Below are 14,935 nucleotides of genomic sequence, written 5' to 3'. Positions count from 1 at the left end.
GTGTGAGGAATGTTTCCTGAAAGTTTGGCCGTACCTTTTTGTAACACCCTGTATATATAAGACCGAAAGATAATCCATTCGATGCAATTCATTCTCTTCAAAATTTATAAAAATCAAATTTGATGCTATTGTAATTAATTTGCATTTGCACAGCGTATAGGTAGGAAGGACTAGGGCTGGCGGCGGCTGACCTGGGCACGGCGTGCGCGCCGCAGTAGGTGACGCTGAGCTCCAGCGGCAGGTCGCGTCGCGCGCGCTCCAGCAGCCGCAGCAGCCGCAGCTCCGCCGCCGCCTCCAGGCCGTAGCCCGACTTCACCTCCGCCAGCGTCGTCCCTGCATGCGGGCACACGACAAATTACTCACAGCGGAACAAAGCGCGTTTACAGTCGGTCATTAGCAACTGGTCTTGTTTGTCAAAGGTTCACTACTGGCCTTTAAAATTGCTACACCACGAAAATGACGTGCTACAGACGCGAAATTTAACCAACAGGAAGAAGATGTAGTGATATGCAAATGATTAGCTTTTCAGAGCATTCACACAAGGTTGGCTCCGGTGGCGACGCCTACAACGTGCTGACATGAGGAAAGTTTCCAACCGATTTCTCGTACACAAACAGTTGTTGACCGGCGTTGCCTGGTGAAACGTTCTTGTGATGCTTCGTGTAAGGAGGAGAAATGCGTGCCATCACGTTTCTGACTTTGATAAAGGTCGGATTGTAGCCTATCCCGCTTGCTGTTTATCGTATCGCGACATTGCTGCTCGCGTTGGTCGAGATCCAATGACGCGAAATTTAACCGACAGGAAGAAGATGTAGTGATATGCAAATGATTAGCTTTTCAGAGCATTCACACAAGGTTGGCTCCGGTGGCGACACCTACAACGTACTGACATGAGGAAAGTTTCCAACCGATTTCTCATACACAAACAACAGCTGACCGGCGTTGCCTGGTGAAACGTTGTTATGATGCCTCGTGTAAGGAGGAGAAATGCGTGCCATCACGTTTCTGACTTTGATAAAGGTCGGATTGTAGCCTATCCCGCTTGCTGTTTATCGTATCGCGACATTGCTGCTCGCGTTGGTCGAGATCCAATGACGCGAAATTTAACCGACAGGAAGAAGATGTAGTGATATGCAAATGATTAGCTTTTCAGAGCATTCACACAAGGTTGGCTCCGGTGGCGACACCTACAACGTACTGACATGAGGAAAGTTTCCAACCGATTTCTCATACACAAACAACAGTTGACCGGCGTTGCCTGGTGAAACGTTGTTGTGATGCCTCGCGTAAGGAGGAGAAATGCGTACCATCATGTTTCCGACTTTGATAAAGGTCGGATTGTAGCCTATCGCGCTTGCGGTTTATCGTATCGCGACATTGCTGCTCGTGTTGGGCGAGATCCAATGACTGTTATCAGAATTTGGAATCGGTGGGTTCGGGAGGGTAATACGGAACGCCGTGCTAGATCCCAACGGCCTTGTATCACTAGCAGTCGAGATGACAGGCATCTTAAGGCCGGTTCCCACTAGGGCTGCCGCGCGTCAAAACCGCGCGTCAGCGGCGTGGTTGCCATGTAAACGGCGTCAGCGGCACGGCGCGGCGGGCTCTGCGTCGCCGTTTGCCCATGTCGAACCGCTTCCGCTGCCGCGTGACGCGCTCCAGGTGCGCGCCGCCAATCACAGAACGCGCTGAGCGTGACGTCAGGTACGGCACCGCGGGCCACACGAACTTCCGCCGAAGCGCTGACGCGGACGCGGCGGCAGCTATGAAAAACATATCATCCGATTCCAAGGAAACTATTCGATAGAAAAATTTGATTCTTGGACATGTTATAGCCTGATATCTTCTCTCAATAAAGGACCGAATTTCTTTTCGTTATTCGTCGTAGTTACTTGCTGTATCGCATTTACGTAAACCTTTATACGAAATTTTAATGAGTGTGCAGAGGTGAAAACGCATTGCGTGGACTTTGCGTACAGTTTATTTTAGGTTATACGTTATTGCGTATGAAATTTAGTCAACATATCGAAATTGTTTTTAAAGCTGAGAGCAGATTGATAGCTATCACCGTTCTCGAGATATTGAATGATATGTCGGCGGACGGGCTGTGCCGTGACCGCGCTAGGCTCGCTCGCGACGCGACCGATACTTCGTCCTGCTCGTCGTAAACCACGTGGTTGTATCAACTGCAAATTTCGTAAACGTTTCAAGAAATCGAAACGTGTTTTTTTGCAAACGATAACTTGTGAAAAGTCATGTATTTCGTCGTATGATAAATATCCTAAATCTGTTTATCTACCGAGATATGAAAGTAACTACAGTTTTTCAGAAGGGATAGATGAATTTTTTTTAAACAGCATTAATAGCATGTCGAATAAGAAGTTAAACCGAAACTAATTTGCTGGTATGTCATAAGATGTAATTTACTAAATATGTAGAGCTATTGATTATTTCCTTTCTTTTTTCTTTATCCAGTGTACTTTACTGATTCAAGACGCGTTTCGCCTTTTACTTTAAGGCATCTTCGGTGGAATCTAGAATGATTCAGTTTTGTTTTGATATGTGATACTTGCAGATTATAAAACAGTTAACATCTTTTTTTACGTGAATGACTGATTACTTACAGTGAATCGAGTTTTTGGCGGACATATACGTTTCCCCTCACCTGGTCACATGCTGGAGGGTGAACTAAAACTTAGATTATGGAACATAAGCACATTTTCATGTTCGCTCTTTTTTCTTCTGTCACTAGCAGTAGACGTTTTACTGAAAACTCTGATTCGACGTCGTAACTACAGTGTGTTCACCTTATGTCCTTTCCTGTCTGGTTTGTTTATGTACATGTTGCCAAACTGCAGAATTATATGCTGAAAACTAATGTTCGTTTATTTTCGTTCTCCTTATATCTGTATGTGTGTGTGGCTAGCCGGTGATAGTTATAGAAAGTTGAAAGTGAATCCAGTAGTTGTTAGACAGTGGTTGAAAGATTTCGTGTTCAGCTGATTTCAGTTTTGGTTTAAATGTTTTGTGGAGGAGTGCATGGAAGAGTAAATTAACTGCTTACATTAATAGATAAAATAGTAGAATAGTATTTCAACAGATGATTATTATCAGAATAGTATCACCCAACCCCTTTGTCCTCACTCTTTCACGCCTCATAATACGTCCTGTCAATTAACCCCTATTGTTATCAAAGTTGTGCCGTAATTTCCTCTTCCTCCTCTATTTAATTCCGTACCTCTTCTTTAGTCACACGATCCTCGTATCTAATGTTCAGCATTCTTATGAATCACCACGTTTTGAAAGCGTCTATTGTCTTTTTGACAGAACTGTTCATCGTCCACGTTTCACTTACGTACAAGGCTGCACTCCACACAAATACCTTTGTAAAATAGTATCCAACCATTAGAATTTATATTCGGCGTGAACAAATTTTCTTTTTCAGAACGCTTTTCTTGCTATTGACAGTCTTCAGTCAGGTTTGCGTCTGCACCAGGAAATGCCTTTCAATTTAAAATCTGGTTTCGAAAACTGTTCGAAATATATATTATTCTTTCGTGATTCTTAAGCAAGGTGCTGGCGATGATTACATTATGCTCTGTTGGAAATTCTATCAGGTGGCTTCCACTTTCATCCCTTCCACCTAGCCTTTGTGTTCTTCCTGTTTCGTGTACCTGCTACCGTATCACATTTTAAATTTTTGTCTCGCTTAACTATCTGAATAATTTCTTTTGTCATACATTGTTTCAATGTGTTAGGAGATAGTGAACAATCATGAACGGTAGTCATGAAATCTGTTCATGGTGAAATGAGAAAACATGAATAATGAAATATGAGAAAGAGTACATTGTACAGAAAATGAAAAATTGGTATGTCTTCACCCAACTTCGTCTTTCCTTCATGTAGGTGTAAGATATAGTTAATCAAACGCACCGCGCGTTTCAGTGGGTCCTGCCCCATACCTCAGTGGCTGTCCGTCATTGGCTACCGCTAACGTCTGCCGCTTCCAGATGGGAACGCCAATTCCGCGAGCCGCCGCGTCAACGCGGAAAACGCTTGCCGCTGCCGTTGCCGCACGCCGCGCTGCCGCGCTCTAGTGGGAACCGGCCTTTATCCGCATGGCTGTAACGGATCGTGCAGCCACGTCTCGATCCTTGAGTCAACAGATGGGGACGTTTGCAAGACAACAACCAGCAGCACGAACAGTTCGACGACGTTTGCAGCAGCATGGACTATCAGCTTGGAGACCATGGCTGCGGTTACCCTTGACGCTGCATCACAGACAGGAGCGCCTGCGATGGTGTACTCAACGACCAACCTGGGTGCATGAATGTCAGAACGTCATTTTTTATGGATGAATCCAGGTTCTGTTTACAGCATCATGATGGTCGTATGCGTGTTTGGCGACATCGTGATGAACGCACATTGGAAGAGTGTATTCGTCATCGCCATACTGGCGTATCACCGCGGGTCATGGTATGGGGTGCCATTGGTTACACGTCTCGGTCACCTCTTGTTCGCATTGACGGCACTTTGAACAGTGGACGTTACATTTCAGATGTGTTACGACCCGTGGCTCTACCCTTCATTCGATGCCTCCGAAACCCTACATTTCAGCAGGATAATGCACGACTGCATGTTGCAGGTCCTGTACGGGCCTTTCTGGATACAGAAAATGTTCGACTGCTGCCCTGGCCAGCACATTCTCCAGATCTCTCACCAATTGAAAACGTCTGGTCAATGGTGGCCGAGCAACTGGCTCGTCACAATACGCCAGTCACTACTCTTGATGAACTGTGGTATCGTGTTGAAGCTGCATGGGCAGCTGTACTTGTACACGCCATCCAAGCTCTGTTTGACTCAATGCCCAGGCGTATCAAGGCCGTTATTACGGCCAGAGGTAGTTGTTCTGGGTACTGATTTTTCAGGATCTATGCACCCAAATTGCGTGAAAATGTAATCATATGTCAGTTCTAGTATAATATATTTGTCCATTGAATACCCGTTTATCATCTGCTTTCCTTCTTGGTGTACCAATTTTAATGGCCAGTAGTGTAATATACTGAGATGACAAGTCATGCGACACCTTCTACTATTGTGTCGAAACTCATTTTGACCGGTGCAGTGCAGCATTTCAGCGTGAAGTCACTGGAAGTCCCCTGAAGAAATACTGAGTTATGCTGCCTCTGTACCCGTCTCGATTATGTCCCATAAATGTTCGATGGGATTCATCTCGGGCGATCTGGGCGGCCATACCATTCTCTGGGGCTGACCAGAATGTTCTTCAAATCAATTTGGAACAGTTGTGCTACGGAGACATGGCGCATCGTCATCCACAAAAATTCCATCGTTGTACGGGGCAAGAAGTCCATGAACGGCTGCAGATGGTCTCCATTTAGGCGAACATAACGATCTGCACTCCGTGATAGGTTCAGTTGGACAAGAGGAGCCAGTTCGTTTCATGTAAACACAGTGCACACCATTGAGGAGCAACAGCTAGCTTGCACAGGGCCTTGTTGACATCTTGGGTCCATGGCTTCGTGGGGTCTGCACCACACTCGAATCCTACCATCAGTTCTTACCAGCTGAAGTCGGCACTCATCTGACCAGTCCACGGTTTTCCACTCGTCTAGGATGTGGTATCGATAGCTACGATGCCACGGCATAGGTGCAGATTCTTAGGTTGGCACTTCGACCATAGATACTAGTAGACTGGCCTTCTGTGCAGAAGCTATAGGGCTGGTGTGGCTCCAACATAAACCACGTGACTGTTGGCAAAACGTGGCGGGATTTCAAATCAGCGGTCTGCCATCCTATGTTTGTATCGTATTTTACCCACATTTCTCAATTGACTTCCAAAAGCTTCCTACAAAAATTACTTTTTTATTTGCGAAAAATTATGTCAGAACTACATTTGACCTGGATCTGTTCACAGTACCATTTATAAAATGTAACAAATACATCGAACGCCCCTCTGGTGGGCAGCGGGACGAAATTACTATAAACTATCAATTAAAGTAAAATGTCGCTAAAATTCTTTTAAATAGTAAGAGTGGGCTCGTGTCAAAATTTTAAATATTGGATTCGTCGCGTTTTGAGCTCTAGTCATTTATAAAAGTAAATGGGATATGGGAATTATGTCAACTATAGGTGCCAAAATTGTCGACTTTAGGAACAGGTCCATATTAGAGTATCAATTTTAGGTGCACTTCAAAGGTTCAGTTCCTACTATTTTTACAAAAGTTTAAACTATCAGTTTTAAAAAAAAAGATATTTTAGATGAAAGGTGAGACTTTGAAGTTTCAGAAAATAATTTTGGAGCCTACATTTATTTAATAGTATTAGAAGGTAGAAAAAAATTCTCTTCATGTGTCGACTATAGGTGCTCTTACCTTATTATAATCTCACTTGTATATACAAAAAGGCACGTACGTGCAGATGGCTTAAAGTTTTTCCGTTTCAGGGCCTGTATCCAAAGCTGCCTTCGGTTTTCATCCTTAGGGAACCTATGAGTAGGAACGAGAAACAGTTATACTTACTTCTGTAACCGAATTATCACAGATACTTTCCAAAATGTAATATGAGTCTGACTTTACAGGCATCACTTTCAACACTTTAATTTACGTGATACTCTATTTCAAGTGTAAAAAACATATAAAAGTCACTTCAGTAGATTTCAATAAACGCATCTGCACTATCATAGAAACACACGTGAAATGTAATGGCATTTCCCCCAACAAAACGCTGAGTACAGCCATAAGCGTAACACGAAACAACCATGTTTTGTCAACATTCACGTGACTTTAGCCCAGAGATGTTGGAGCCACGAAAATGACGTCACGGCTAGTCTATTATATTTATGGTCGAAGGCTTGGCACTACGACAGCGCCCTCTAGCTGTCCAGCTCTACGAGCGCCGCTGCAGATTCTGCCCGTTTCATAAAGAGCAGACGGCCTGGAAACATCGCTTAAACTTCAGAGGGTGTTGGTTTGCTGTTGAGACTTTGTACTACTTACGACGGGAATACGGTTTCGCACCTCCGTGCTTATAATTGGAAAGTTATGTAACCATTTATTAACTTGTTTTTGCCTATAGTAAACATCTATAATTTTACACGCAGTTCCGAAGTGTTTTACCTCTCCTGCTCCTAGTAGCTTTCATCATTCGGCCAACCTTTCAGTTTTCAGGAGCAGACCCACGCGCCGCCTTCCAGGCAGAATACAAAATAGTGTCCAACCGATGTGCAAGGAGCCCAGGAGAGGCGCTGCAGCCCATGTCGTGCTGTTAGCAAAAGCACTCGCATCGGTCGTCTGATGCCATAACCCATTAACGACAAATTTTGCCGCACTGTCCTAACGGACATGTTCGTTGTACGTCCCACACTGATTTCTGTAGTTATTTCACACAGTGTTGGTTGTCTGTTAGCACTGACAACTCTGTGCAAACGCCGCTGCTCTCGGTCGTTAAGCGAAGACCATCAGCTACTGTGTTGACTGTGGTGAAAGGTAATCACTGCGTAAGTTGGTGTTCTCGGCACATTCTTGGCATTGTGTATCTCGGATTACTGAATTCCCTAACGGTTTCCGAAACGGAAAATCCTATGACTCTAGCTTCAACTACCATTCCGTGATCATAGTCTGTTAATTCCCGTCGTGTGGTCATAATCACGTCGGATACTTTTCCACATGAATCACCTGATTACAAATGACAGCTCCGCCAATGCACTGCCCTTTCACACGTTGTGTGCGCCATACTACCGCCTTCTCCATATGTGGATATCGCTATGCCATGACTTATGTCACCTCCTAGTACTAAGAATAGAAAAGCTGAGTGAAACCAGCGCCAAACAACAACGAAATTTTCAGTTCAGACTCAGATATACACTACTGCGCCAAAATACACTGGCGTGCAAAACTTAAGGGGCTAGACCACAGCGACTGTCGATTTTGGAACTGATATTTATGACTTTTTTCAATAAAATAACAAACAAATTACAAAACTGACTTTACACCTTTACTGTACACCCTTAAGAGTTTATTACGTATTTTGTTAAGTAAAGAAGTTGCCCCAGAGGATCACTACACGACATCGACGATTGGGTTTGTCGACTGCGAGGGTGGTTGGTGGGAACTCTGCACGCCACAATTTTCAAGTTGGAACACAATTTCAAAAACTGCTTTGAAACTGATGAGATTGTCTAACATAGTACGTAGGGATATTTTTAAAAAAACATGGTTTTTAACCTGATGGCGGAATTCTGAAATGAAAGTAAAGTTTTCCGACAAAAAAGTCGTTATAAAAACGTGCAGCAAAAATCTAAATTAAAATGTATCGCGAGAATCTTACGTACCGTACCACAACAGAAAAATCGCCGACTCACAACTTACAAAAAAGAATAATGTAACTGCGTCTATATTTCATGATTTATAGTTCCCGCCAACTTGAAAAATGTTGTTTCGAAAAAACAAGCGTTAAATGTTTCAACTTGCGTTTTTAAGAGAGAAAATTTAAAAAATGCTTTAAGCGGCATTGCCAGCACCATACAGTTGGTCTTTTTAATCGCCAGTGTCGAAACACTCTCATTTTGACGAAATTATATCCATTAACTGGCTTCCACTTACCTACGCGTTTTTTGTACGATTGGGATAACATTTCGAACTTTTTCTATCCGCATAAGTATGTTTGTTTGTCATTTTCAAACACTCCCATTTTGCTACGTATGAAAAACAAGCGAAATCATAAGTTAAGCACACACGAGACAAGCTCTTGCTTTCAGACTGTTTATCATGAACGAATTATATTACCAAGATCAATCTTGTTGAGGACAGTATTTTAGTTGATACTGACACCCCCTGTGGTAGTATCCAAAAGTAACAGGGCCTCTGTTCCGTCGGCAACTATCATAACATCACATCGGTTGCATTCGAGCACTCGAATATGCCAGATCCCCAAACAGTAAATCACATTTTAACATATTTTAACGTTTGTGGCACTCTATACATGAATGAATCGTAAAAAATAGACTCTTAGGAATTTTTTATGTCAATAAAAAATTAGGCTCAAAAAAATTTCTACCCCAGTCTACCCTTTTAAGGACCAATGTTAACTTTCACGCGATGTTTCACTGCCAAGTAACACAGCTCGATGAAACTTGGACCAAATGTTCTGGCGTAAAGTCAAGCGCCGGCATGCCAGGCGGGAATATGTTAGAGCAGAGAGAGGGCTGTGAGGCGACGTCAGCCAACAGCAAGCTGACGGACCCCTCTCCAGGATGACAATACGACGGCAGCGCCGTATACACTAAAGTTACGTTGTGCAAGACGCGACAGTTGGCTGCGACTGCGACGCTGCCCCCTCCTCTTTTCCCACCCTGGCAGACGGCGACACGGCCACAACACGACTGGAGTCGTCGCTGTTTCCCAAGCTCCGGTCGGCGGCGGCGGATTCAAATACATAAGAAAAATAAGAATTCCGATTTTCTTGCTGTAAAAAATACTGTATGTTAATGCAAAAAGTTACATTGGCTCCCAGAGTTAGTTTTTCGATACAGATTCTCCTTTACTTTAAAACATTGAAAAGTATCTTCCGGTTTTGCGTGTTTTTTTCGCTGTATATTACTTCTCTATCAATTGTGAGGAAAGTAAAAGGCACAGAAAATTGATGTTTGCGTATCTTACAGTTTCACATCACAGCTTGATAATGAGGTGTCTATTTTTCCGATATTCGTCACAGTTATTCCGATACTTAATTTACAAGTAACCTACTGCATAAAATTTGAATTGTGTACAGTGAAAAATGTGGTCGCTGGCTACTTTACATATGGTTCACGTTAGGTCATACATCGTTGCCGATGAAAAGAAGCTAACATATCGAAATTATTTTTAAAGTTGAGATCAGAATGATATCGATCTCCGTTCCCGAGATTTGGGCTCACATATCTCCGGGAGCGTCGTGACTAGCCGCCAGTTCTGTCGACACGCAACGAGAATCATGTGGTCATCACACGATAGAGAATGCATTTGTTTTGTTTCGCTGACACATTTGGACCTAATGAAACCATTTTATGTCATAATTTCTCCGGTATGAGTTACTAATATTTCTCCATATGCTCTTGACAATTTCATTTAAAATGCCACGAAATGTAGGTTTCTTAAAGCCAAGTGATCAAACAGAACCCATTTTCTTGGTTTTGCTGAGGCATCTGAACCTGCTCCAAGCATTCTTTCTCGTTTATTTCTCTGATACGAGTCCCGAATATTCCTCCATCTGTTTTTGCACATTTCACCTAAAATTCCAATGAAAGATAAGTTTATTAACAATAAGCGCATGCTAGCGTCATTTCATTGTTTCAAGTTCTTGACAACAAGATAGGGTTACACCTTAAACACCTCTAGAATTTTCATTCTGAACGTCTACAGTATACACTGGCAGAAATGTGGAAGAAATAATGTCCGTGCTTGTTCACAAAATTTCCCCAAATTATACTTGTCAGTTTCTCCCATGCAGAAACTTTTGGAACAAGCTAAGGCAACTTTCATAGCCGACTGACTCTTTATTCCCATCCAAATGAACTTCCAAATTCTTATATTCTGACAGCATACATCGTTATGGATGACATGAACATTTAATCTCGCCAAGCTGCACTCAAAAGATGACTCCAGGATTTACAAAAGACGAATTTCAATTGTGAACTGTGTCAGACCAGAAGAGCCTTGTAAAACAGTAGTGCACTTTTGGCACAAGTTTTTTGAGCACCATCTTCTACCAATGAATTGAAGTGAATGTGACAAATTACTTATTGCAGCATACTGTTTGCGCAATCTGTTGAGAAACGCCTTCCTCAAAAACGAACATCTATTGATTACAGAAAGCTGTACAACAATCTGGTGGTGGTTTTTGACAACTAGAAGGTATCATCAAGACACCAATCTACCGTTTACTTTCAAAGTGAAGGGACCGAGCGAGGTGGCGCAGTGGTTAGACACTGGACTCGCATTCGGGAGGACGACGGTTCAATCCCGCGTCCGGCCATCCTGATTTAGGTTTTCCGTGATTTCCCTAAATCACTCCAGGCAAATGCCGGGATGGTTCCTTTGAAAGGGCATGGCCGACTTCCTTCCCCATCCTTCCCTAATTCGATGAGACCGATGACCACGCTGTCTGGTCTCCTTCCCCAAAACAACCAACCAACCAACCAACCAAAGTGAAGGTATTTTAAAATGTAACTTTCTCGTTGTACTTTAGATTGTTCCTTTTATAATGTACTTGCCGTTTTCAATTTTTAATGTCACAAAAAAGAGTAATGCGAAAATTGACCTTCATGTTCATTTTCATCATTCTAATTCTACATCTGCATGGATTATACTGATTTTCATAACAGGCCTGAAAAATTTGCATTAATGGGAAAGTATATATTTCACTCACCTGCCAGTTTCAACTGTGCACCAATTTCTTCCCAAATTCTGTCTGAAGATAATGTCTCTATATTTAGGGTTCTTCAAATCGTAAAGGCAAGGATGTTGCGAGACCAGCTCACAGAGCATCACATCCTGTGAGTGGCTCATTTCAGTTTTCCTTGACTGGCTCGACATCTTTCTGGCAGCCGTACGTCTTTGTGTCGTCCGACTTCCGTCGCAACACTGCTCACTGGTGCAGTGCTGCGGCAGCTGCCGCAACAGTCGCGCGTCGCATCCCAAACTCGAACTGCTCATGCGCCAGCAGGCAACTTCTGACGTCACGTAGCGTCGCAGTCGCTAGTGTGCGTTGCGTCTTGGACAACGTACCTTAAGAGGACACAAGCGCCGTGTCGCCTGGCCACGGCCCCAGTTCTAAGAGTTCTACAGCAGCGAGTTCAAGAATAACATCAAGACTAGTCATTTCGCTTCTACTATGTAGCATTGTATATACTGAAGGGATTTCTTGTTTGCATGTCGCCCTTTGCTTGCGACACACCATTGTAAATTCTCAAACTTAAGTACTGTCATTTATTTTCTGTAAATAAAATTCATTAATACGATTTAATCACATAACTAATGAGGAGGTATTGAATAGAATTGGGGAGAAGAGACATTTGTGGCACAACTTGACTAGAAGAAGGGATCGCTTGGTAGGACATATTCTGAGGCAACAAGGGATCACCAATGTAGTATTGGAGGGCAGCGTGGAGGGTAAAAATCGTAGAGGGAGACCAAGAGATGAATACACTAAGCAGATTCAGAAGGATGTAGGCTGCAGTAGGTACTGGGAGATGAAGAACCTTGCACAGGATAGAGTAGCATGGAGAGCTGCATCAAACCAGTCTCAGGACTGAAGACCACAACAACAACAACGTTCGGGAAGCGTTGGACAGGTAGCGGCGGTCCTCTCCCATGGTCAGCACGTTCATCCGACATGACGCCACGCGATTTTTGGCTGTGGGGCGCGGTCAAGGAGCATCTCTCTGCCAGAAAACCTGGCAACTTGGACGACTTGAAGCACCGCATCACCAAGATCGTCGCTTCTATCCCTGCCCAAATTGCCCATTGGGCGCTACAGTTAACAATGGACAGACCCTGAAAGTGCATTGAGCGGAATGGGAGCGAAATTTAAACCTAGTAACCAAAGTCCTGCCTTGCAATTTTAGGCAATGAAAAATCCATTTAATTTTAACATCCTTTGCATCACCCTCTATGCTGCAAGAAAAATTGAAATAGGCCTATTGTCTCCTTGAGTTATTTGAAAACCAGCACACAAATATTAATCAGCGAAGGGAGAGAAGAAAGCACTGCTAAGAAGTCCGATCGCCTACCATTATTATTGCACACGGCATAAAATCATATTAGAAGAACGGAAAGAAAGATCTACCACCTCCAGGAAAAAGGAGAATGTCGAAAAGGTAATCTTTATTGGACGCCAGCTATAATTCCGGCTACGCGACGGAAGAAAAAACAGCAAGGTGTGTTAAATCCCGCTTAATGACAATTGTAGAAAAATCAATTTATCTCCTCATAATACGAATTTTCTCTATGAGGAAAGCCGTTTGTTTCTCTTAACACATAATAACATAAATATTTCAGTTCCTTCCTTCGCAGGATTACAACTTCGCTGATTTTCAGCACTTCTGAGCGCTCGTAGTGGGATTAATAAATATTAAGTCGGATATAAAATTGTTTCTTGACATCGCGAGGTCGGACATACGCAGTGTGTAATTGTTTACAATTGCTGGATTCAGATAACGATGATTTTACGTTATTTCATCGAGCTCTATAATCAGACTGAAGTTATTCTGCTTACACAAAATTTATGACGATGTATTCTACATGATGGAGATTATTCACGGAAAAAAAATTAATCTTATCCTGTGACATGAAGATGGTAAATAACTTTAGTTGCCCGCCGCTGTGACCGAACGGTTCTAGGCGCTTCAGTCTGGAACCGCGCGAACACTACGGTCACAGGTTCGAATCCTGCCTCGGGCATGGATGTGTGTGATGTCCTGAGGTTAGTTAGGTTTAAGTAGTTCTAAGTTCTAGGGGACTGATGACCTCAGATGTTAAGTCCCATAGTGCTCAGAGCCATTTGAACCATAACTTTAGCTGAATCTAGAAATCAATAAAAATAATAAACTGCGATCTTGACTAATAAAGGACCTTTTTTCTGAATCCAGTATCTGTAAAAGGATATGATAGTCTTGTTGTTCTTGCAATGTAATCTAAAATATGGCTAATGATGTTATGATTTTCATTTGGCTCGGCAAGTACGATGCATGCAGCTGACTTTGACTACCGTCTGTAAGTTTGGAAACACCATGGTGCGCATTACAGTGGAGCAAGATGGAGGTGATCTTTGCGAATTATCGGTTAGAGTACGGAATAACATGCTCAACTAACGATTAATAATGACACAATACTGTATAGATAACTATTGTACATATACATACATGTTGGTACATATTAGTATTGACCAGTGTCATATAAACTGACTTTACCTGTCCAAGAAGTTATACTAAACACGCCAGGTGACGCCAGTAGAGGAGGAGGAGGATATTGGTGTTTAACGTCCCGTCGACAGCGAGGTCATTAGAGACGGAGCACAAGCTCGGATTAGAGAAGGATGGGGAAGGAGGTCGGCCGTGCCCTTTCAAAGGAACCATCCCAGCATTTGCCTGGAGTGATCTAGGGAAATCACGGAAACCTAAATCAGGATGGCCGGACGCGGAATTGAACCGTCGTCCTCCCGAATGACGCCAGTAGACGGTACGACTGTGTAGAGCTACACTATGTGATCAAAAGTACCCGGACACCTGGCTGAAAATGATTTACAAGTTCGAGGCGCCCTCCATCGGTAATGCTGGAATTCAGTATGGTGTTGGCCCACCATTAGCTTTGATGACAACTTCCATTCTCGCAGGCATACGTTCAGTCAGGTGCTGGAAAGTTTCTTGGGGAATGGCAGCTCATTCTTGACGGAGTGCTGCACTGAGAGGTATCGATGTCGGTCGGTGAGGCCTGGCACGAAGTCTCCGTTCCAAAACATCCCAAAGGTGTTCTAAGGATTCAGGTTAGGACTCTGTGCAAGCCAGTCCATTCCAGGGATGTTATTGTCGTGCAACCACTTCGCCACAGGCCGTGCATTATGAACAGGTGCTCGATCGTGTTGAAAGATGCAGTCGTCACCACAGAATTGCTCTTCAACAGTGGGAGGCAAGAAGGTGCTTAAAACATTAATGTAGGCCTGTGCTGTGATAGTGCCACGCAAAACAACAAGGGGTGCAAGCCCCCCTCCATGAAAAACGCGAACACACCATAACACCGCCGTCTCCGAATTTTACTGTGGTCACTACACACGCTGGCAGATACATTCACCGGGCATTCGCCATACCCAGACCCTGCCTTCGGATCGCCACATTGTGTACCGTGATTCGTCACTCCGCATAATGTTTTTCCTCTTTTCAATC

At 43.4% G+C, this 14,935-nt stretch overlaps 1 protein-coding gene across 1 annotated transcript in view; it reads right to left on the bottom strand.

Annotated features, from left to right (window-relative positions):
• The window catches only part of LOC126162691 (probable imidazolonepropionase), a 191,658-nt gene that overhangs the window by 91,265 nt on the left and 85,458 nt on the right, over positions 1-14,935 (bottom strand). The window contains exon 5 of the mRNA XM_049919344.1: positions 192-333. Within this exon, the coding sequence (XP_049775301.1) occupies positions 192-333 (142 nt within the window). The remainder of the gene's footprint in view (positions 1-191; positions 334-14,935) is intronic.

The sequence above is a fragment of the Schistocerca cancellata genome, chromosome 2 (assembly GCF_023864275.1).
Source record: "Schistocerca cancellata isolate TAMUIC-IGC-003103 chromosome 2, iqSchCanc2.1, whole genome shotgun sequence".
In the NCBI taxonomy this organism is placed as follows: domain Eukaryota; kingdom Metazoa; phylum Arthropoda; class Insecta; order Orthoptera; family Acrididae; genus Schistocerca; species Schistocerca cancellata.
This window is presented reverse-complemented; position numbering and strand designations above follow the sequence as displayed.